The sequence below is a fragment of the Gossypium hirsutum genome, chromosome A08, assembly GCF_007990345.1.
Source record: "Gossypium hirsutum isolate 1008001.06 chromosome A08, Gossypium_hirsutum_v2.1, whole genome shotgun sequence".
NCBI lineage: Eukaryota > Viridiplantae > Streptophyta > Magnoliopsida > Malvales > Malvaceae > Gossypium > Gossypium hirsutum.
In genome coordinates, this window is record NC_053431.1 from 3,201,544 (window position 1) to 3,222,606 (window position 21,063).

At 31.0% G+C, this 21,063-nt stretch overlaps 3 protein-coding genes across 4 annotated transcripts; 2 read left to right on the forward strand and 1 right to left on the reverse strand.

Annotated features, from left to right (window-relative positions):
- The first annotated feature begins 8,005 nt into the window (after positions 1–8,005).
- LOC107926319 (putative 4-hydroxy-4-methyl-2-oxoglutarate aldolase 3) lies at positions 8,006–10,200 on the forward strand. 2 transcript variants are annotated; one of them, XM_016857153.2, is made up of 2 exons: positions 8,006–8,210; positions 9,557–10,200. In XM_016857153.2, exon 2 carries the CDS (start codon positions 9,567–9,569, stop codon positions 10,065–10,067), a length of 501 nt encoding a protein of 166 aa, XP_016712642.1. In that variant the 5' UTR covers positions 8,006–8,210; positions 9,557–9,566; the 3' UTR covers positions 10,068–10,200. The 2 variants fall into 2 exon arrangements, with proteins under 2 accessions (XP_016712642.1, XP_016712641.1); XM_016857152.2 differs by lacking the exon at positions 8,006–8,210 and adding an exon at positions 8,213–9,471.
- Positions 10,201–11,449: 1,249 nt separating this feature from the next.
- Positions 11,450–14,794, forward strand: LOC107926123 (COP9 signalosome complex subunit 6a). Its single transcript, XM_041075625.1, has 10 exons — positions 11,450–11,873; positions 11,963–12,051; positions 12,279–12,372; positions 12,764–12,825; positions 12,944–13,019; positions 13,145–13,237; positions 13,636–13,736; positions 14,140–14,195; positions 14,294–14,381; positions 14,546–14,794. Exons 1-9 carry the CDS (start codon positions 11,549–11,551, stop codon positions 14,373–14,375), a joined length of 978 nt encoding a protein of 325 aa, XP_040931559.1. The 5' UTR covers positions 11,450–11,548; the 3' UTR covers positions 14,376–14,381; positions 14,546–14,794.
- A 3,620-nt stretch (positions 14,795–18,414) lies between these two features.
- Positions 18,415–20,083, reverse strand: LOC107926223 (scarecrow-like protein 18). Its single transcript, XM_041075626.1, has one exon. The coding sequence runs from the start codon at positions 20,078–20,080 to the stop codon at positions 18,767–18,769; it is 1,314 nt and encodes a 437-aa protein (XP_040931560.1). The 5' UTR covers positions 20,081–20,083; the 3' UTR covers positions 18,415–18,766.
- Between the last annotated feature and the right edge of the window lie 980 nt (positions 20,084–21,063).

Here is a 21,063-nt window from a genome sequence, read left to right on the forward strand (position 1 = left end):
AGAATGAAAAGAAATAGAAATTAATTAATTATTAATTAATGCAAAGAGCATAATAATAAAAATAAAAGGAAAAAAAGTTAGACAGCTTAGTTTTTTATTTTATTTTTACATTTTTTGTTTTAATTAGTTTGTAATAATTCTTGTTTTTGGTTTTTTTTTTTAAAATTCTTGTTTTCGGAGTGGGGTAAAGGGGGTATGGGGTTTTTCAGCTTTGGAACAGAATAGAAAATGACTAAAATGGGCCCCGCTCCGGTGATTGGGGAAGCTCAGCCAGCCAGCTAGCCGGTTAGCCAGCCACGGAGGATAGCTAAAGCCGGCAAGAGAGGATGATATGGATTATGCTGTGTTGTTTGTTGCCTTAATTAGAGAGTAATTTGTTTTTTAATTAAATTAATTTTATATTTATTTCTAAATCCAATAAATAAATAAATAAAAACCCTGGCTGGCATTAAAATTATTATTTTAATTAATAATGATGTGCCTAACACCTGTTGCCTATAGCCTTGCAAAGTGAAGATGTTATAACCGCTTCTTTAGTGTTTCCACTTGGCAGGTGCCCCCTTAATCGTTGCCTTTTGCAAATAAAACCAAAATATATATAATATAAAAATTAAATTAAATTATTTTCTTTTTACAAAAAAATAAAAAGGACAATTGGATATGGATTGACAGGTAGGGTGTCGGAGCTCCCAAGGTTAATTTAATTTAATTTAATTACAGTAAATTAATAAATAATAATAATGGGTTAATTTCACAACATGTCTCCTAATTATTACACTATTTTAAATTAATTCACAAATTTCATAAATTTTCATTAAATCAAGGGCGGTGTTGAGAGTATTGTAAGGGTGAGCATTCGACCGAGTCAAGTCGAATCAAATCAAAAAATTTTGAGTAAGTCGAGTTGACGAATCCTATTTTAGCAACCGAACTCAATTTAAATTTTTTTTCGAATCAAATCAAATCAAGACGAGTCGAGTTAACGAATCCTATTATTCATATTCAATGTTATATTTATACAGACTGATTATTTAACCAATAGATGAAGTACAAGATTATTTAACTACATAAACAATATAAAAGTTTTACCTTTTGACTTAATGGGTAAACATTTATCAAAACAACGTAATTTTACATTTCTTTTATTCGGATTTTCAGATAACTCGTATTGTATAATTCATATTCGAGTTGAACTGAAATATTCAATTTTTTGTTCAAGTTGATCCGAATAACTCGAACTATTTAATTCATAATTTGAATTTTTTATCGAGTTTTTCAAATCGAATCGGTTCAGACATTCGATGCTCTCTACAATGGAAAATCATATTTTTTCACCTTTTAAAATTTATGAATTTTTAAATTAGTACATGATAAATTACATTTTAACTTTTTAAAAATGATAAATTTTTTATTTAGTCCATTAAAAATTAAATGATAACATGTGCCTTGTTTATTTATTTTTAAGATTTTTAAATATATTTTGAAAGTATACATGTTATTATATTTTCATAGGTAATGAATCAAATAATAGTTCATATTTGTTGATTGAGCCTTATCTCGATTGGTATGGACATTGTTGTCAATGTAAGAGAATGTAGGTTCGAGTGTGCTAAATCACATTATCCTCTTATTTATGAGTTGGGAGGGGCTATAGGTAGTTCCAAGCATTATGTTAAGAAGAGCAGATATGATCAGAACATATAATAAAATTATTCAAAATAATAATAATAATAGTCCATATTTAAAACACAATAATCATATTATGTTTATACTTATCACATGGAAAAGTTGGGATCAGGGGTGGTGTTAGGGAGGCAGAGAGAGCCTTGATCCCTTTAAAATGAAAAATATCACTTTTAGCCCTTTAAAATTTATAACATTTTAATTTAGTAAATGAAATATTTGCACTTTAGCCTTGAGAATATTAAAAAAAAACTATAAAGATATAAACTATTAAAATAGTGAGATTGCATTTTAACTATCATAAAAATATACAACTTAATTCCGATCTCTCTAGAAAAACATTCTGGCTTCGCTCTTAGTTCGGTCCAACGTGTTTTTTATTTTAAAAAACGATTCTCTTAAATTTCAATGACATTATTATTTTTAATTATACTCCATCAAATTCAAGTTACCTATATAATAAAAATAAACATATTTTTTAAAATATATTCCATGTGATATCTAAAGGAATATTTAATGCATGAGTTGAATTTAAACTAATAAATTGATTTAATTGATACTATACTCATACTTTAATTTTTATAAAATTTATCCAAATAAAGGAAAAAAAGATGAAAAAGGGATTTTATTTAAAAAAAATATAAACATGTGGGTTTCATTTAAAATAATTTTTAAAAGTTATATGCCCTGACATGAAACAAATTGAATTAAGATAATGACTGGTTGATGATGAATTTGGTGTTGTTATCTCTATTAATGATAATAATTTAATGTATTGCATGCTATGATACCATATTATATTATATTTTAGTCATTTATATTTAAAATGTTACGTTTTAGTTATTTACGTTAACGTGTTATAATATTTTAATCACTGAAACATTAATTACCGTTAACAGTGTAAAGATAAGCTGACGTGACACGTTAAATCACCATTTCAAACAAAAAATTTTAGGTTAAATTATACAATTGATTCCCAATTTTTTTTTCGTTTTAAAAACTCAATTATAAGATTTGAATTATGCAATATAAATTTTAAACATTTAATTTTACTGTTTTAGCGAAATTCTCATTTAATTTTTTATATCAATTTTTAATAAATATATTTCTTACATAAACTTTTCATTTACTTTTTAAGTGCACTATTATCCTGTTAATTAATAATTCTTTTATCAATCGAACCATAGATAAAGTGTATAAGATTTGTATTTAAGTTTTTGGCTTACATGTGTTATGAGTTTAATCTTTGAACAACTCTACATTTATCTCAATTTCGATCATAAAGTGATGGGTGAAAGTACTAGAATTCAGATTGTATTTTACTTCATCTATTCAAAAATAATGGGTAATTTAGTTCTTGTACGTTGGATAAAGAGTAAATTGATCATTTTTATTAAAAAATTCATCATTTTGTATGGTTAAAAACTGACCTGGCTGATAGGATAACTAGATAATGACATTTTGTGTACCATGTATATCACATTCTGGCGTACAATGATTATTTTATTAATAATAAAAATGAATGAAAATTTTAACAGAATGAATGATCAGTTTACTCTTTGATTTAATATACAATGATTAATTTAACTACTTTTTAAGTAGAGAAACCAAAATGTTATCTAACTCTTAATATAAGAGCTTCCATAATACTTTTAACTAAAACGACACCGATTGAGTCTTAACTTGACTAGCATGGGCATTATTGCCAATGCAAGAGAATGCAGGTTCGAGTATGCTAGAGCGTATTATCCTCTTATTTATAGATTGGGAAGAGGCTATAAATAATTTTAGGCATCGTGTCAAAAAGAGTAAATATAATTAGAACACATAATGAGATTGTTCACAACAAATTGTGAGTAATAAAATGGAGTATAAAAGTTATATATTATAAATTATCGTAAACAGTAAAATTATATTATTTATAAGAAGTGCGGTGAAAATTATTGGACAGTTTTAAAAAAACTTTTATTTTATAAATGTTATATATTATAAATTTACTAATAAAGTCTTGATATAAATGAGGTTTTGCTAATAACTTATCTTACTCGAAGCCTAAAACTTTGATTCAATTCATTTAAAGTTTAAAATTGATTTAAATATAAAAAAAATCGAAGATTCAAACCTGTAACTAAAAATGATTCGAATAAAAATGTATCTCTTGGTTTAATATTGAATTTTTTTTCATTTACTGTCTCTATTCACTCGTGTCTATTAATTTTTCAACAAATCTCTTCATTCATTTTCTCTCCTCTATAAAAAGCCAAGTTACGATATTTCAAAACATATCATAAAAAAACTATAAATATAAAAAATTCCTTCTAAATTCATTTCTCCTAGTAATAGAGAAAGGCAAGATTGTCTTCAATTGATCATTGTTGTTGTGCTACTACTGTGATCGTTTGTTGTTGTATCCTGTGAGACAGACGTCCAACGTTACTCAAAGCATCTGGAGAGGATGAATCTGTCTTAAGGAAACTGTTTATACATGCATCAACAAAATTCTTCTTCTAATTTTTAACTTTGTTCGATTACAAGTATTCTGTTGCGTTATTGCTATTGCATTGTATTGCATTATTATTGTTACTGACATATTAATACTATTATACGACATCAGATTTTCTTCTAGGTTTCAATCAAGGTAAAGCTAGAAAATTTGTTTGGGGACTAAAATTAAGTTGTATATATTTTACGATAAAAAAATACAATTTTACCATTTTAATAGCCTATATTTTTATAAAATTAAAGGATTAAATCAATATTTTATCATTTTGATTTAAAATTTATAAATTATAAAAAGGTCTAAATGGAATATTTTTTATTTTAGGGGGTCGAGGACTCTGCAACTAATGTTCAATTTGGTACCTGATTTTCTCTAATTTGATTCTTGAATTTTTTTACCCTGGTTAAATACCTAAGTTTAACTTTGATGTTCAATTTGGTATTTGAGTTTTTTGTCCCAATTAAGTAATATTTTTATAAAAGCAAACACGTTAAACATTCATCGAGTCATATAATACCATTTAATTTAAGTATCAAATTAAATATTTAAATCAAACTCCTGTACCAAATAAATAAATACGATATTAAGCATTAAATCAGAATTATATGTGAATTACCAATCAACCCCAACCGAAAAGAAAGGCCAAAAATGGGTCAAAAACACAAAGTTTGACCAAGTTTGTCTTTTGTCTCTTTTTTCCAACTATCTTTAACCTTCTATGTTGGTGTTTCCGAGGTTTCCTTATTAACAGACCAAAACCCATGCATTGTCAGAAATGAATAAAGAAATAAAGAAGAAAAGACTTACATTCAAATCTCTTTTATGTTATATTACTGACCGATTGACTGACCCATACCAATTAAGACCAAAGAATCGTATCAATCATCACATGAAAATAAATATTCCTGCTAATCATTTCATTTTCCAATATTAATATTAATATTAATGATTGGTGCATGTAACGAAAGTTGATTTTTGCCTAACTTTTACTTTTCCTTCCTTTGGTCATCATATCACAGAAAATAAATCGCCTGCCAAACCCAAACTTCATTTCCTACATGTTTTATGGAAGCTTGTATCCTTACTTTAGATCCTAGATATAATGTAATTGAGAAGATGCATTCTTTTCTTTTTTCTTTTTTCTTTAAATAGAAGGTTCTAAAATTGTTTTAGGGTGAGTTTGAATGAGCGGTGTGTTTACTTGAGTTTAGTGTAAAAACAGCGATAGCGGTGAGATTAGATACTGTAGCGTGAGACAAAAAGTAAGCTAAACGTACCACACCACCGCCCCAAACTCACCCTTAATAGGTTGGTGACAGAGTTGTCTATGGGTCGGGTCACTTGATCATGCTTAAAGATTCGTTTGAAAAATATGAGGGTTTAAGTATATAGGCTTGAAATATGGGTTTGAATAAAAAATTAGGCCCATTTTTTAAACGGGTTGGGTCTCAGGTAAGCTTTTTTTTTGCCCGACCCAGATGCATGGTTTTTTAAAATTTGTTGGGAAATATTTGTTTTAATGTTTTCAATGTATTTGATATATTATATTTTTTAAATTTGTTTTATATAATAAAATATATTTTTTTAAATTAATATAGATTGAGCCCAAGTTTAACATCTATAATCTGAGTCGAGTGGGAAAAATTTAGGTCCATTTTTTGGGCCAGACTGAGCCCGAGCCCATCAATTGGGATTAAATTTTTGTTAGGGCCCAGACCGGCCTATGGGCAACTCTAGTTGGTGAAAGGTAAAAGTGCCATAGAGTTATTTGTATTAAAAGTTAAATTACGTATATTTTGTTCTATTTATTAAAAGATGGGTAAATTAATTACTGTATTATCAAAAAATTCATCTATTTGTATTGTTAAAAACTAGCATGGTTGATGGAATAATCAGATAGTGACACGTGGTATGCCACATGTACCTCATGTTGATGTACAATATCTAATTTTTAACAAAATGGTCAATTTGCTATTTGATCTAACGTACAATGACTAATTTCTCAATTTTTTTAATAGAGAAGACAAAATGCAATTCGATTCTTAATATAAGCATCCATGATACTTTTATGAATAATCAATTTGGCATTGATTTTGTCTTTAAGAAGTGCTTCTGAAAAGCAAGGGTGACAATAGGGGTTGGCAAGGCCTCAGCCGTCCTAAAATGAGAAATATCATTTTTGATACTTTAAAATTTATGAAAATTTAAGTTAGTACATGATAAAATTACGCTTTAACTCCCAAAATGTTAAAAATTCCATTTCATTGACATTGAAGATTTTCAACATTTAATATTTTAAATATCTTTGATAATCATTTTAATTTTTATTTAATATAAAATTTAAAAAAAAAAGGTTGAATAAGATAAATAGACAAGTAGCTACTTATCTCTTAACCTAAAAAATATTAGGTTTATTTTATTTTATTGAAAAATTAAAATAATTTTTGTTTAAAAAATTTAAATTATTATATTTATTTTTCATCCAAAACTATCCAAAATAATATTAATAATATTAAAATTAAAATAAATAATTTTTTAAAAAACAATATTTGCTTTGAGCAAACAACATAATTATATTCAATACTTATATTTACTAATTTATCAAATAATTTTTTTTAATATAAATTCAACACTTACAAAGTTTAACAGTAAAAATTTAGAACTTAATTTTTCAACACTTAAAATTTTAAATTATCAAACATACCATTAATTTTTTTAATTAAAAAAATAAATTATTAAAATGATAAAACTATATTTTTTAACTCTCATAAAAAAATATACAATTTAATTTGAGCTTATGAAAAATTTGTTTATCTTTGCTCTTGTTGAAAAGTTCTGTCCCAAAAAAAAGTGTTGCGAAAAAGGTATGATTAATCTTTAAGTATTTGACATTGCAGCTAAAATTTACACTAAAAAAATTAAAAATTTTCTCCTTACGCTCTTGAAAAATTGTAAAAAATTTAAATTATGCCCTCCAAATAATAAATGGTTTCAACATTCATACAAACGTAGGGTAAGGGGCGGAGCTAAGGTATTAGACTTGGGCTTTGGCCCTTCTAGGTTAATGGCACAATTGCAATGCTAGTCCCTTTCAAATAGTAACAATTCAATTTAATATGTTTTAACTTATTTTATTAAAGGGATAAGTATCAAAATTACATATGAACTTTGGTTCAATATGCAATATCATACATGAACTTTGATTTTGAGCAATTTATACATGAAATAATAATTTAATATAATTTTTGCCAATTACTAACATAATTATTGATATAACACCTTGAGTGATTATTTTGTAAATTTTAATAATTGGAGTTACCAAATTTTTTTACTAATAATTGAGTGACCACTAGTATAGTTTACCCAAAATTTTATTTAAATCATTTTAATACAATTTTAAAAATATTTTTTTTAGTTTATATCTCGATTTATACAATTCATAGCTTCATACTAAGAGTCCCTTTGGATGAGTGTTTACCCCAGTACGATACGTTTAGCTTTTATTATTATTATTCAGATTATAGCATAGCTAAAATATCTAATCTCACTACCACCACTGTTTTTATACTAATTACAAATAAACGCACCACCTAATTAAAGTGTCCTAAATTTTCATGTAGAAAATCATAATTCATTAATTCAACCAATTAGGCATAAAATCTTGATGGATCGGATCCGACCATCTGAATTCAAGTCCATCCGACTGATTTTAGGCATATCGGCCCAAAAGATAATTAGGGCCGGAAGTTAAGAGCCGAATACGGTCGGCCGTGACAGTGGTGTGGGGACACACGTTGTCAACAAAACTACCAGCAGGCACGGATAACAAAGACCTTATCATCTTCCCCTTTACCCGTCGCCTTCGGCTTCGCGATCCTTTTGTCTGTTTTCTTTAGTTTTCTCTTTTTGAGGTTCTCATGGTCTGTACAAGTATACTGTTATCTATATACAGACCAAAGACCCAATCGATTTGAAGATCAGCTGCTTCGAAATTCAGATAATTGTTTGTGCAGCTGAGATTGATACAGTAAGTTCATTTGATTCTCTGATCTGCTGGTTGAATTTTGGTGACTTACCGTTTAGAAGTGTTACTTTATGGTTTTGCAGCTTCATTACTATATATATGCATATATTTATTCTCTCTGTACATAGAATTTAAGTTTCTCAGTAAAGCTGATCATTCTTTATACACAATTTGAAACATTATCCATTGGAAGTTTATTAATGAAAAAGAAAACAAGAGATGGTGGTTACATTTAATGGAAGTAATGGAAACAAAAAAGCTTTTAATCCTGCTGAAGGGAGGTCGACTCCCTCTTCAGGTCAAGATTTTGTTTCCCGAATTTGTATAGTGCTCGAGTGATTGAGGCGGCAAGTTCATTTGAGCCGGAGCTCCTCACCGAGACGAACTACGCACGATCACCTTTCAATGAGATGTGAGCATCCGCATTTCGGAGGTTTGAACTCATGCCCTACCATCGGCAAATGTTCACGTTTTCTATAGTAGGTGAGACGCTCCCGATTTGTGAGCCACATTTCTTTAGTGTTTTCTGGCTCTCGTTAAAGTCGAGAGAGAAAATCTTGATCTGTGAGATATTTCGAAGATTTCTCTCGAAGGTATCGGTTGCGATTCGTGATTGTTGTTTCAAGGTTCAAACCTACATCCCCTTGAAATGCAATGTGTTATTATTATAGGCAACACTTGTTGGTTGGTAGTGTTTTTATTTTTGTTAAGACCGAGGTTTCATTATTGAAACACATGAGATCTTGATAATATATGTAAGTATATATATATATATACACACACATTATTTCATTCACTTGTAACTGTATTTTGCTTGAAGATTGTCTTTGTGGCTTGATTTTTGCTAAATATGCACCGATAATGTTGATCCTGGATGTTGCAAATAGTTAGATCTAGGAGAATCTAGAAACTAATTAGGACTTAAACCCTTCAATTGATTTTTTTCAGTTATCATCGCTTATTTCTTTGCAACATTTTGATATTGGATGAAAACAGCGAAATGTTTATTGTCGAAGTTAACTAAGTCATTGGTTTAGTGGCAAAAGATCTCCGTTGGTTGAAACTAGATCCTGGAATCGTCACGACATATGACCGCCTGTTTTATTATTGATGCTTTGAAAACAAAATGCTTTAACATCTGGAGTACTTAAGTGGGGTGCATTAGGGGGGAATTATCGGAGGAGCGACTGTTAAGTTTTGAGACAGTTATTCGGTAATATGCTCTATGAATGCATGGCAAAGAGTTCAAAGGATATGCTGTACTGTATGTGATTTACTTAAAGTAGTTCTTTATGATTCATCTTTGCCTGCTTGTTTTAGCCTACAAATGAACTGAATATGCCCCGCAGGAAAACATATATGGCTGCCTTTGCAACTGCCGAGGCCTGCGATTCAAACACAGCGCTTTTGGCAAGCGGTGAACTGCGTGCTCTAGAACCGATTTTCAAGATATACGGGCAACGTCGTTCATTCTCAGGACCCATTGTAACACTCAAGGTGTTTGAGGACAATGTCCTGGTGAGGCAGCTTCTTGAAACCCGGGGTGAAGGAAGAGTTCTAGTCATAGATGGTGGGGGAAGCAAAAGGTGTGCTTTGGTCGGAGGAAACTTGGCGCAGTCGGCTCAAAACATGGGTTGGTCTGGTATTGTAGTGAACGGGTGCATTCGAGATGTGGATGAGATTAATGCATGCGATATCGGCGTCCGAGCATTGGGATCTAATCCCTTGAAATCAAATAAAAAGGCAATTGGTGAAAAGCATGCCCCGATCAGCATTGCCGGAACCTTAATCCGTGATGGCGAATGGTTGTATGCCGATAGTGACGGCATTCTTATCTCGAAAATGGAACTATCTATCTAAAGCAGTAGTCCTTACCTTTCCGAGCCAATAAGGGGACCGATTAAGTTCTCAGTAACAGGATCGATATCATCCCAATTGTGAGTTCTTTAGTTGGATATTGATTATGAACATGATGATATTTCTTGTTTTTTAACATTTTTCACTTCGGTACACAATTATAGTCATATTGTTGAATGTAGAGACCATCAAAAAAAAAAATTGTAGAGACAATGCGGTTTATTAAGCAAATAATCAAGCCATGATTTCAAAATTCTAAAGCATTTAAAACCTTGGAGGACTAAACTTATAAATTTACAAAAAAATACCCTTGAAAATTATCTTCAAAAACACGAAGGGTCAAATGCTGCAATTAAAACGTTATCTTCGAAAACCCTTTCGTTTCTATTTTGTCGTGAGATCGAACAAGGATGGATTTTTTTAATAATATATATATTTTTACCTTTGTTTTTTTTATGGCAGAAAAATCTTCTATTTTTTAAAAATGTGAAATATGCATTAAATTTGACTTATTGATATAATTATTATTAACAAAAAAAATCATATTTAAAACTTGATTTAAAATAGGGACTCATTTTAAATATAATTAAAAAAGTTTTTTAAAATTCAAAAATTATCTCAGAATTTAAAGTTTTTATATATGTAATATGCTCCCGTAACATGAAAATGAAGTATATAGTAATATTTGATTCTATAATATAGATATTAAAAAAAAAGTTAACTTGTTTATATATAAAATTTTAATAAATAAAAAATATATAAAAATATTAAATATTAAATTATAAATAATATAAATATTTTAAAAAAATAATAAGGTTGAGCTTAAAATAGGATTAGGTAACTATTTACAAGTATGGAAAATTTGAATAGAATTTTAAACCCATTTTCAGACCAAATTAGATTTAGGCAAGCAGAAAGTGTAATTAATATAATGCTTAAACTAATGTTATCTAAACTTTATCGGATTGGCTGGTCGTATAGGTTAGATTAGAATTGGCCAGGATAATAATTTGTAAAAAGATTTTTGGATTGATTGAGTCGAGAACTGGTTGGATCAACTCAACTAAACTAAAAAATCGAAAGAACCAATCAAAATTTAATATTTTCTTAAATTTCTATTAAATTTTTTTAATGATTTAGTTTAATCAAATCGTCTAGACGGTTGGATGAGAAATCAGTGATCTAATTAATTCGACTATTGATTCAATATTAAAAAACTTGACTTGAATTCGGCACAAAATTAACTTAACCAAACTAATGAACACCTTTTGCTTAAACTGGGCCGTGCGAGTCACCGACATGTAAACAGTTGTAATTATAATGGAAACGTGGCTCACTCGTTTGTTCAGTAGTATCATATATAAATACCCAAAAGGAAGAACAGATTATAAAAATAAAAAAGTAAATTGGAGAGACTTAAAAGAGTGCCGAAGCCGAAACCGTCGACTGGTAAAATTAAAGAGAAAACAAGAAAAGGGATAACAATGGCGTCATCGTCGAGCCGCGGCCTCACCTTCAAGCTTCATCCGTTGGTAATCGTAAACATATCGGATCACTACACTCGTGTCAAGTCTCAGTTGAACCTTCCTCCGTCACTCACATCCACTTCTTCCGCCGCCACCTCAAATAATAACAATAACAACAGCAACGGTGGCGAAAACAATCAACAGAAACCGCCTAGAGTCTACGGTTGCGTCATAGGTGTCCAAAGAGGTCGAACCGTCGAGATCTTCAATAGCTTCGAGCTTATTTACGATCCTTCTACCCGTTCCCTCGACCGGTCCTTCCTCGAGAAGAAACAAGAGCTTTGTATAATTCTATTCTATTCTATTGAGTCATTTATTTATTTATTTTGGTTATGGATTTAACAATGTGTTTAAATTATTATATTTTTCCAGATAAGAAGGTTTTCCCTCACTTTTATGTTCTTGGATGGTACTCTACCGGTAGCGATGCTCAGGAATCTGATATGCATTTCCATAAAGCCGTATGTTTTCTCAGCCATTTTCCTCGGTTGTTAAATTTAATTAAATGACTTTGATTTTAAATTTCATCAGCAAGCATTGATAGAACATAGTGATTACATCCAGTATTTGCAATTACTTTATAATGATTTTTTTTTAAATTCTCATATGTAAACTATTTGTGATGGTGATCTTGTTGAATCTTCTTCTTTATGTAATGCATTTCAACACTAATGATTTTCTGTTACAGTTGATGGATATTAATGAAAGCCCTCTCTATGTGCTTCTAAATCCTGCAATCAATCCTGCTCAAAAGGATCTCCCCGTCACAATTTATGAAAGTGGTATGTATCCTTTCTTAATTTTTGAAAGATTTGTTGAGTTTTGTTGATCTGGTCTCCATCTAATTGGTTCCTTCATTATTGTTTTTGTGCCCTATATTTGCTAATTTGATTCATTTATGTTAACTTCCCAAACCCAAAAAATAAATCCTTATCTTGGAGTTATCAATTCATGCTCTTGACTATAAATTATTTCTGACTAATTGTGGAAATCATACTTATCTCCTATTGAAGGAAGTCCATGTACTTGATGTGTATTAGACTAAATTTCATCTTGATGAGGATACACAATGTCTTTCTCTAGTTTATTGTAATTTTGATGAACTTTATTTTTCCGGTTTTTCTTTGGCAATAACAATTACTATTCTTCTTGTTCATCATCTCAACATAAAAGAGCTGCACGTCATAGATGGGGTTCCACAGCTTATTTTTGTCCGTTCAAGCTACACAATTGAGGTTCATACTTGTCTTTCTTACCTACCTGGTTTTCTTTTAATTTTCACCAATTGGGATTTGCTGAGATTGCCTTTTTCTTTTCTTTTCTTTTTCTTTTTTTTGGGGGGGGGGTTTATAGACAGTTGAAGCAGAAAGGATCTCTGTGGATCATGTTGCCCATCTAAAGCCATCTGGAGGTTCAGCAGCAACTCAATGTAAGCTTGCTTGCTTGTAGCATTTCCTGTCAAAACTGATATTCGTATTTGATCGAAGCCCCTTTTTTTTGTATTTTATGATTATCAGGGAATTCTTTATGTTTGTATGTTTTTCCTGCATCCAGTGGCTGCTCAGCTTACCGGTATACATAGCGCCATCAAGATGTTGAATAGCAGAATCAGGGTGGTTCATCAATATCTTGTTGGAATGCAAAAAGGTATTTGCCCATTCCTTGTAAATGTAGTACAAATTAAATTTATTTGGAATTATGTTAACATTTGAAAGGTTGTTTTGACATTTCTTTAAGAAAAGAAGCATATATTTGTAGAGGTATATGAAAGCTCTAGACATAGAAAATACTTCAAAATAAGAGTATAACTTTTCATTTTGTTATGAAGTTTTGAAGACTAGATTTGGACTTGTCCTGCATTTTTTTAAAGATATAGACGTCATCTTTGATTATCTTTATGATTATGACCAGTCATTTCTGATTTCCCGTTGATGTTGGATAAATTACTTCTAGAGGATAAGCTATGACTAAGTTTCATTGGTATTTGGGCTATTGTGGATCAGGCATCCTGAGTTAATGGTAATAGAAATTGTTCCCTGTTTCAGGTGATATTCCTTGCGAAAGTTCACTGCTAAGGCAAGTATCAAGCCTCCTCCGAAGGTTACCTGCAATTGAATCAGAAAAATTTCAAGATGACTTGCTAATGGTGAGCCTCTTTTAGAAAAAAGGAAAAATCTTTTCGAGCTAGTAAAGTGCCGCTACCTTTACTAACAAGGTAGAGTTGTTTTCTACCTATTGTTGTGGGGGATGTCTTGATTCTTCTAGCCAATTTGTCATTATCACCTTCAAAGTGTGCCATTCTAAAATGGATCACCATCCCCTCAAGATGTTAATCCCCAAACTGAAGTACCAGTTATGCGAAGAATTGGAAGACCAATTTATATCTTGAAAGCCTGTTAGACTTTCAGTCATATTATGGTGGTGGGATCTACTCAAAACTGGTGCTTTTGAAAATAAACATTTTTTTTAATGTTAGGGCTAGTTTCACTTTGCTTTTGAAAACTGCGGTTTTTATCCTTTGATCACTAACAATTTTTTTTTTCTGTCAGGAATATAACGACACATTATTGATTACTTATCTTGCTATGTTCACTAACTGTTCAAGGTATTATTATGTGTACTTTTATGAAGAAACATGATCTTTTCCATATGCTTTTGGTGAAAGATGGAAGTGATGGGATGTTCTATTCTACTATTTTGCAGCACAATGAACGAGCTGGTCGACAAATTCAACACCGCATACGATAGGCACAGTCGAAGGGGTGGCCGGACTGCTTTCATCTGAGTTTTGGTAAACCTGATGACTCTTTTTGTGCATAGCACCTAGGTTCCTTGCGAGATAAAAAAAATAGTTATGAGAATTAGATGCTTCTCACTTTTGTTTGTTATTATTCATTTCTAGTTTTTGGATTTTTTGATTGGAGAGATTGGTGATGATGGCGTTTCTGTTGGCAGTGTTTTTAAACTCAATTTGATAACGGAAGAAAGTGATATGATTTAACCGGTCAATTGGATAGCTCGTGTTGGTTTGGAATTTAGTTAATTTGGATTTTAAAATTTTCGAATCATGGAACCAATGTATCTTCTGTTAGTTTTACTCAATGATGTTTAAGTCGGGCTGGATTGGTATGTTGGACTGGAAATTAGTTGAGCTACTTGTCTGAAGAAAGTTATTAGATCGAAGAAAGTTATTAGATCGGTTGATTTAAAAAGTACGGATCGGTTGAACTGTGTAAAATTTTGATTGAATTAGATTTTTATTTTTCTCAAAGATTTATTTAATTAAACTAAAAGGATCAATTGAATCGGTTGGACTAGTAAACTGATGGCCTGATCAGTTTAGTCATCGGTCCAATTTAATTTTTTAATTCTTAAAATAATTTTTGAGGTTCGTAATTATGAATCTCAATAATATCGTCTTTTGGATTAGTTTGAGTTACTTTTATGTTCAAGTTATTTTAAGTTTAGATAAATTTGAATTGGTTTTATTAATGGGGTTTATTTATACATTTATGATTATGAGTTTGGATTATTATAAAATCTGAAAATGAAGGACACAATGAACAGAGTGGGCGGGCCTGGTCCTGTCACTGCCAGGTCTTACTTCATGGTTTACTTGCTGAGCACGCCCTCATCAACCTAATTATCTTGGCATGTCCCTATAACCCCCCCTATCTTCCTACCTACATGTTTCCTTTTCCTTCATATTTTGGTGCGAAATGCGATGCTACTATTTTATATTTACCTAAATATCCTATATGAACCCTACTTTAAATCTTCAAATAGTTCACCCGAAAAAAAATAAAAACTCAAATACGAAATAATTCAGAATATTTTAAAAAATTAACAAATATTGATATGATAATGGTTTTGTTTTTGTTTTATATTTTTATTATAAAATATTGCTCTAACGAGGCTTGAAAAAAAATAATGTTTTAAAGTTTCAACTTAACCTTTTTAATAAAAATTTATTTGGTTTTTATATAATTTTTTTATAAATATATATTTAATATATTGTTTTACATGTGTATTATATACTACTAAACTCTTCCAATTGTAAAAGTAGTATACAAGTTCTTGTACTTTAAGTTAGATTATATTTTGTCCTTTCTATTAAAAAATAAGTAAATTAATCTTTATATGTTAAATCAAAGAATAAATTGGTCTTTCTATTAAAAATTATATCTATTTTTATTATTAAAAATCAGTCTTTGTATGTCAAGATAGAGTACATGTGGCACATTTTGTAATTACACTAGTTTTTAGCAATAGAAATAGATAAAATTTTAAATAAAAATAATTAATTAATTTTTTAATTTAACAGATAAAGACTAATTTATTTATTTTTTTTAAATAAAAAAATAAAATACTACTCTTAAAACAGAAGCTTACATAATACTTTTGCCTTCTCCCAATTATTATTAGCTCTACTACAAACATATCCGAAGATCATAATAAAATTCGTGCTTAGACTTAAATTTAAAACAGAATCTATATATAAATATCGAGACTTGAGTTTGAGACACCAACATTCTCATAATATCAAACTTTGACATTTTAACCAGGACTATTCTTAATTTATTCTTAAATTGTGGGTATTTTTTAATAAAGAAAAATTTATATGTATATGAAAAAAAAATATATATATATTATATAAAAAGGTGAGGAAGATACCCTATCACTAAATCCTTACAAAATTAATACTATATTTAAGAAAGATGGAACTTTTCACAGAAGAATATCCTCATGACCTCATCGCATCTCATGCAAAAAAAACCCATCATTTCCATCTCTATATTATTTTTTTTCATCTTACTTTACCAATACTTGCAATGATTATTATCAACTAAAAGAAGTAAAAAAATGAAAATAAACAACAATCTAAACATATAAAAGAACAGCTTAAGCTTTTCTCCATCATTGACTTAAATAATGCTTAGTTCATCAATAGAAAAATTTCCCAACATCATTGCGAAGGAGTGAGTTGATTTGCACATTCAGCCTCCTGAGTTTGAGTGTACTTACATATTCTTTTATTTAAAAATTTTAAAAGTTTATATATAAAATAAATATTATATAAATAAAAGAAATAAATTGACTCGTTTAAATATGTGTGGCTATTATTTTCAGAACTGAACTGAAAGTTGATTAAAATATCGGTTTAGAATAAAAATTGATTCATTTAAATGTATGTAGCTATTATTTTTAAAATTAGACTGAAAACTATTTAGATGTATCAATTTAGAATAAAAGGTTGACCCATTTACCATGTGTAGCCGCTATTTTCAGAACTGAATTGAAAACCTATGGGTTAACTTGTTTAGGTGTGTGTGGCCACTATTTTCAAAATTGAAGAAAAACAGTCGAACTCATTTTTTATTTTTCATTTTTTTATAAGTTTTTAAAGGGTTTATTTAATTAAATCAACTAAATCAAAAATCAAAACCTTCTAGGTGGATTCAACAAAAAACACCGAGGATCATAAGGGCGAGCTAAGCAAAGGAGAGGTTACGTCTAAAGAGGGAATGGATAGATAGATGGATGGAACAGAGTCTGTCATGCGGCCATGCCCATGCGTGCAGTGCAACGAAACCCACACCCCACCACCCCCACCCCCACCACCCCTCGTTTTAGCTCTGTGCAACAACGCCGCCTCAACACGCAAAACCTTAACTGTGCGCACACGTTCTGATACATATATATAATAATATTTAGGGCGTCGTCACACTCTTGTTACCATCTTATCACTGTCAGCTACCTAAACCCACTCTCCCGGATACCCTTATGTTCCAACATTTGTATTATTTACTATTTCAAGTCTAATCGAGTCGAATCATAAACCAAATATATATATATTTCTTAGAAATACAAAATTTCAAATATTACTTAAAAAAGCATCAAAATTTTTTATCATTTGATCTAATAAATAAATTTTATATGTCAACTCAAAATATTTTTATAGTTTATTAATAATTTGAATATAAAGATAATTATTAATTATATTTTATTATATTATATTTAATCTTTCAATCAATTTAATTTTAGGATTTTATTTGATTCTCTCTAATTTTGGAAAAATCGAACCTATTTCATTTAAGCTTTTCATAATATATATGTTTTGAGAGAGTACACAATCAACTAGACAATAATACATTATCAAAAAAATTTAAAAATTTCAAAATGACTTCATCAATATTATTTTGTTAATAAGTATCTGATTATCTCCAACATCAAATATAAACCAGCTTTCCAACAGAAGCATAGAACCGTAGGATGACAAAAATTCATGAAATCAGATAAAGGGAATTGGATGAAAAACGAATAAAACAACAAAGGCTACTCAACAAATGGATATATTGAGAGCAGTGATTGATTGTTTAACAAATGTTTAACATACGAGAGTGGTCCAAAATGGAGCTCCACAGGACACGAGAGATCCCTAGCTAGAATGAGGGGTATTTGAAACTTGCATGGGCATGAAGGAGGCAAAGTCCCAGCATAAAATGCTCTATTTTGTGAACTTTTATGGTTTTGTTGAGGGGACATAAGGCTGAAATTAAGGTAACCATGCAATCTCAAACACAACAAACAAGCATATCCCCCCTTACTTAATTCCACTAAACAAATAACCCCCTTGAAAACCTACCCATCAAAAGGAATTTTGGGGAACAAAATACTAAGGTCTATCACTCTTTCCTATACTTTAATCACAAAGAAGAAAAGACAGCATCAAATATTTAAAAATTAAAAAAAAAAAGAGAGAGCACAAATAAAAAGAGACAAACAATCCCATATGATGGTTCAAAAGTTTGAAACTTTTTTTTTCTTTCTCTCAATGGAATAAATTAAGGTATTTTTGGCAAACATTAGTGGATTTAAAGAAAGATCCCTTTTGGTTACACAATTTAATTAAAAAGCAATAAGATTTAATGCTATATAAAGACGAAAAAAAGGGGGGGAAAAACCCATTATGTCAATGTATTTCGTTACCCGATCCGACCCGACCTGAGTTTTTGAAGATGGAGGAACACCATGGCCTTAGCTTCCCTTGAAAGAGATGTTTCTTGCAAAAGAATTTTTCATGCAACGTATATGCTATAGCCATGCATGCATAGTGAGGGTTTTGGGATTTGATTTTAACGTCACTGTAACAGGAGCTGGGCTAAATGTATATAGCTAGCGCCATGAAGATACAGAGAAAAGGGGACGATTTTGCCAACCTAGGAAAAAACAATTGTTGACAATTTGAAGTTGATAACCCTCAGAAGGATAATGGAGTCTAAGAAGAAGCTTAGCTTGTGAATGTGCAAATGGACTCAATGGAACATTGATAAACCCTGAGCTTCTAAGGATCACTTCCCATGTCTCCAACCTCTCGTGCCGTTCTCTTCGATTCTCGCCTTCTGCCGCCACTATATCGACTATTTCCCGGCCGAACCATATTTGTTCCACCGCCAGTCTTTCTCGGCTATTAGGCGGCAACGTTGCTTCTAAAGAATCAAAGATGGCGGTGTAATAGTCCAAGGCCTCAACGAACCTTTGTAAGAAGAGTGGGTGGTTGTGGTTAGCTTCCCTTTCGGCGACGGTCACCACGGTGGGGTTTAAGGCCTTGATGTGGTGGAGGAAGTGACGGATATCACGAGAATCGTCTTTTAACAACCGGTGGAGATACAACATGCAGTTAACAGCTAGTGCCTCGTCGGGTAGGATCGTGACCATGGAAGTAAAATTAGTAGCTATCCATGTTGGATCTTCATTAAGGACTAAAAGCGGGTGGAACTCGAACCTGAGACCTAATGATTGTGCGAATTTGAAAAGACGATCGCCGGTTCGGTGAAGAATGTTTAGATCGTGTCCGGTTCCGGTAATTCGAAGCTTCGGCGGTGGGTGGTGAGTGTTGGCTGATCGTTCCGCTAACGCTTGCATCAACGGCGGCCATTGTACACCGTGCATGATGTCGAAATCAATAATATGTATACATTGTTGCCCTACTTGTATAGCTTCAAGAATGGCTTGATTAGCTGTTAAATGAGCAAATCTAATGAATGGAGTTATTTGATTCAAAGAAAGATAACATGACTGTAACGACGGATCAATGTCGAAATTCACCGGACCGGCGGTACTCGTTATCGGAAAGTTAATATCATTCATCATCCTCATCAAGCTCGAACCTGCAAGGCCATGGTGGTGATGGTGGTGGTGAAGACGATTGATTCGAAGAGAAAGCGCTTTAACAAACTGGTGAACGAGCCGCTCGATGGAGTCGCCGGAAGGCGATGACGAAGAGGATAAAATAGACAAAAGGCGAATGGCAGCCGGGAAATCAGATTGAGAAACAAGCTCCGCGCAACTGATGAGTAATTGACGCATCTTTAACGGTGGCTGCCGCCGCTGCTGACGGTGTTGGCTGTGTAGATCTGAAGCTACGAATAAAAATAAACCCTCTTCTTCTTCTTGATCAATGAATGGTGAAATCAATAAACTCAACATAGGTGTGTCAAATCAGAAATGAACACAAAGCTTGAAAACATATATATATACATACGTATATAAGCAAAAGCTATAGCAGATGCTATATATATAAATAGCGATATGATATAATGCTGAGATAGGGGATATATAAGGACAAAGGAGTAAGGAAGTGGGGTCTGAAGAAGCTTAAAATTGTGGTGGTTATGGTTTAGGGTTTTTTAACGTAAAGTTAGTGATGATGGTGATACAGAGAGAGTTCGTATGATGGAACATTATCTGCCAAACAACAGGGAACCAAACTGATACTGGTAGTAGTCACTAATGCAAAATAGTAGGCCTAGTGGTGTGTTCAAATCCCCCCCCCCCAAACAATATAAATAATATATGAGATTAATTATGGGGGCTAATTAATGGCAAGTTATTGACTCTGTTAGTATTTCTTAATTTGGAGTGTTTTTAGGGTTTGAATATTATAATTTTTGTTTATTATTTTGGGAGTTTTAAAGTATTTGATTTGATTATAGAAAGTCAATCATTGAAAAATGATATGAATCTTAAATGATTTGAATCTGAAAATAACTTGAATATGCGGTGATTTAAACTTAAAATGATTTGAATAAGTATTTTGAAATGATTCAAGTTTAAAGTGATTCAAAACCTTTTAATGAATTGACCATAAAACCTTGAATAACTTGAACCAGCTCGAACTAAAATGACATGAAAAAATTTAAGCCTGAATTGACCTTGATCATTTCAAATTTAAACCAAACCTAACCTAGTTTTACCATAAAAGTTAATAGCTCGAACCCATCCAACTCAACGATCTAAATTTGAATGATTTGAAATTGAAATAATCTAAACCCTAGATGACCAAAACTCGAAATGATTCAAACAGGTAACTTGAATTGACTAGAACTCAAAATGTTTTGAAACTTGTAATAAACTTACCTAAAAGGCTCGAGCCTCGAACTAGAATGACTCAAACTAAAGTTACCCTAAAA

What these genes read in the sequence shown, in the direction of transcription:
- LOC107926319 (XM_016857152.2), top strand. Translation starts at nt 9,437, where the DNA reads ATGCATGGCAAAGAGTTCAAAGGATATGCTGTACT. An exon ending in TTCAAAGGATATGCTGTACT is followed by an intron (nt 9,472 to 9,556) that starts GTATGTGATTTA and finishes TATGCCCCGCAG; the next exon opens with GAAAACATATATGGCTGCCT.
- LOC107926123 (XM_041075625.1), top strand. Translation starts at nt 11,549, where the DNA reads ATGGCGTCATCGTCGAGCCGCGGCCTCACCTTCAAGCTTCATCCGTTG. An exon ending in CGAGAAGAAACAAGAGCTTT is followed by an intron (nt 11,874 to 11,962) that starts GTATAATTCTAT and finishes ATATTTTTCCAG; the next exon opens with ATAAGAAGGTTTTCCCTCAC. An exon ending in CGTCACAATTTATGAAAGTG is followed by an intron (nt 12,373 to 12,763) that starts GTATGTATCCTT and finishes TCAACATAAAAG; the next exon opens with AGCTGCACGTCATAGATGGG.
- LOC107926223 (XM_041075626.1), bottom strand. Translation starts at nt 20,080, where the DNA reads ATGTTGAGTTTATTGATTTCACCATTCATTGATCAAGAAGAAGAAGAG.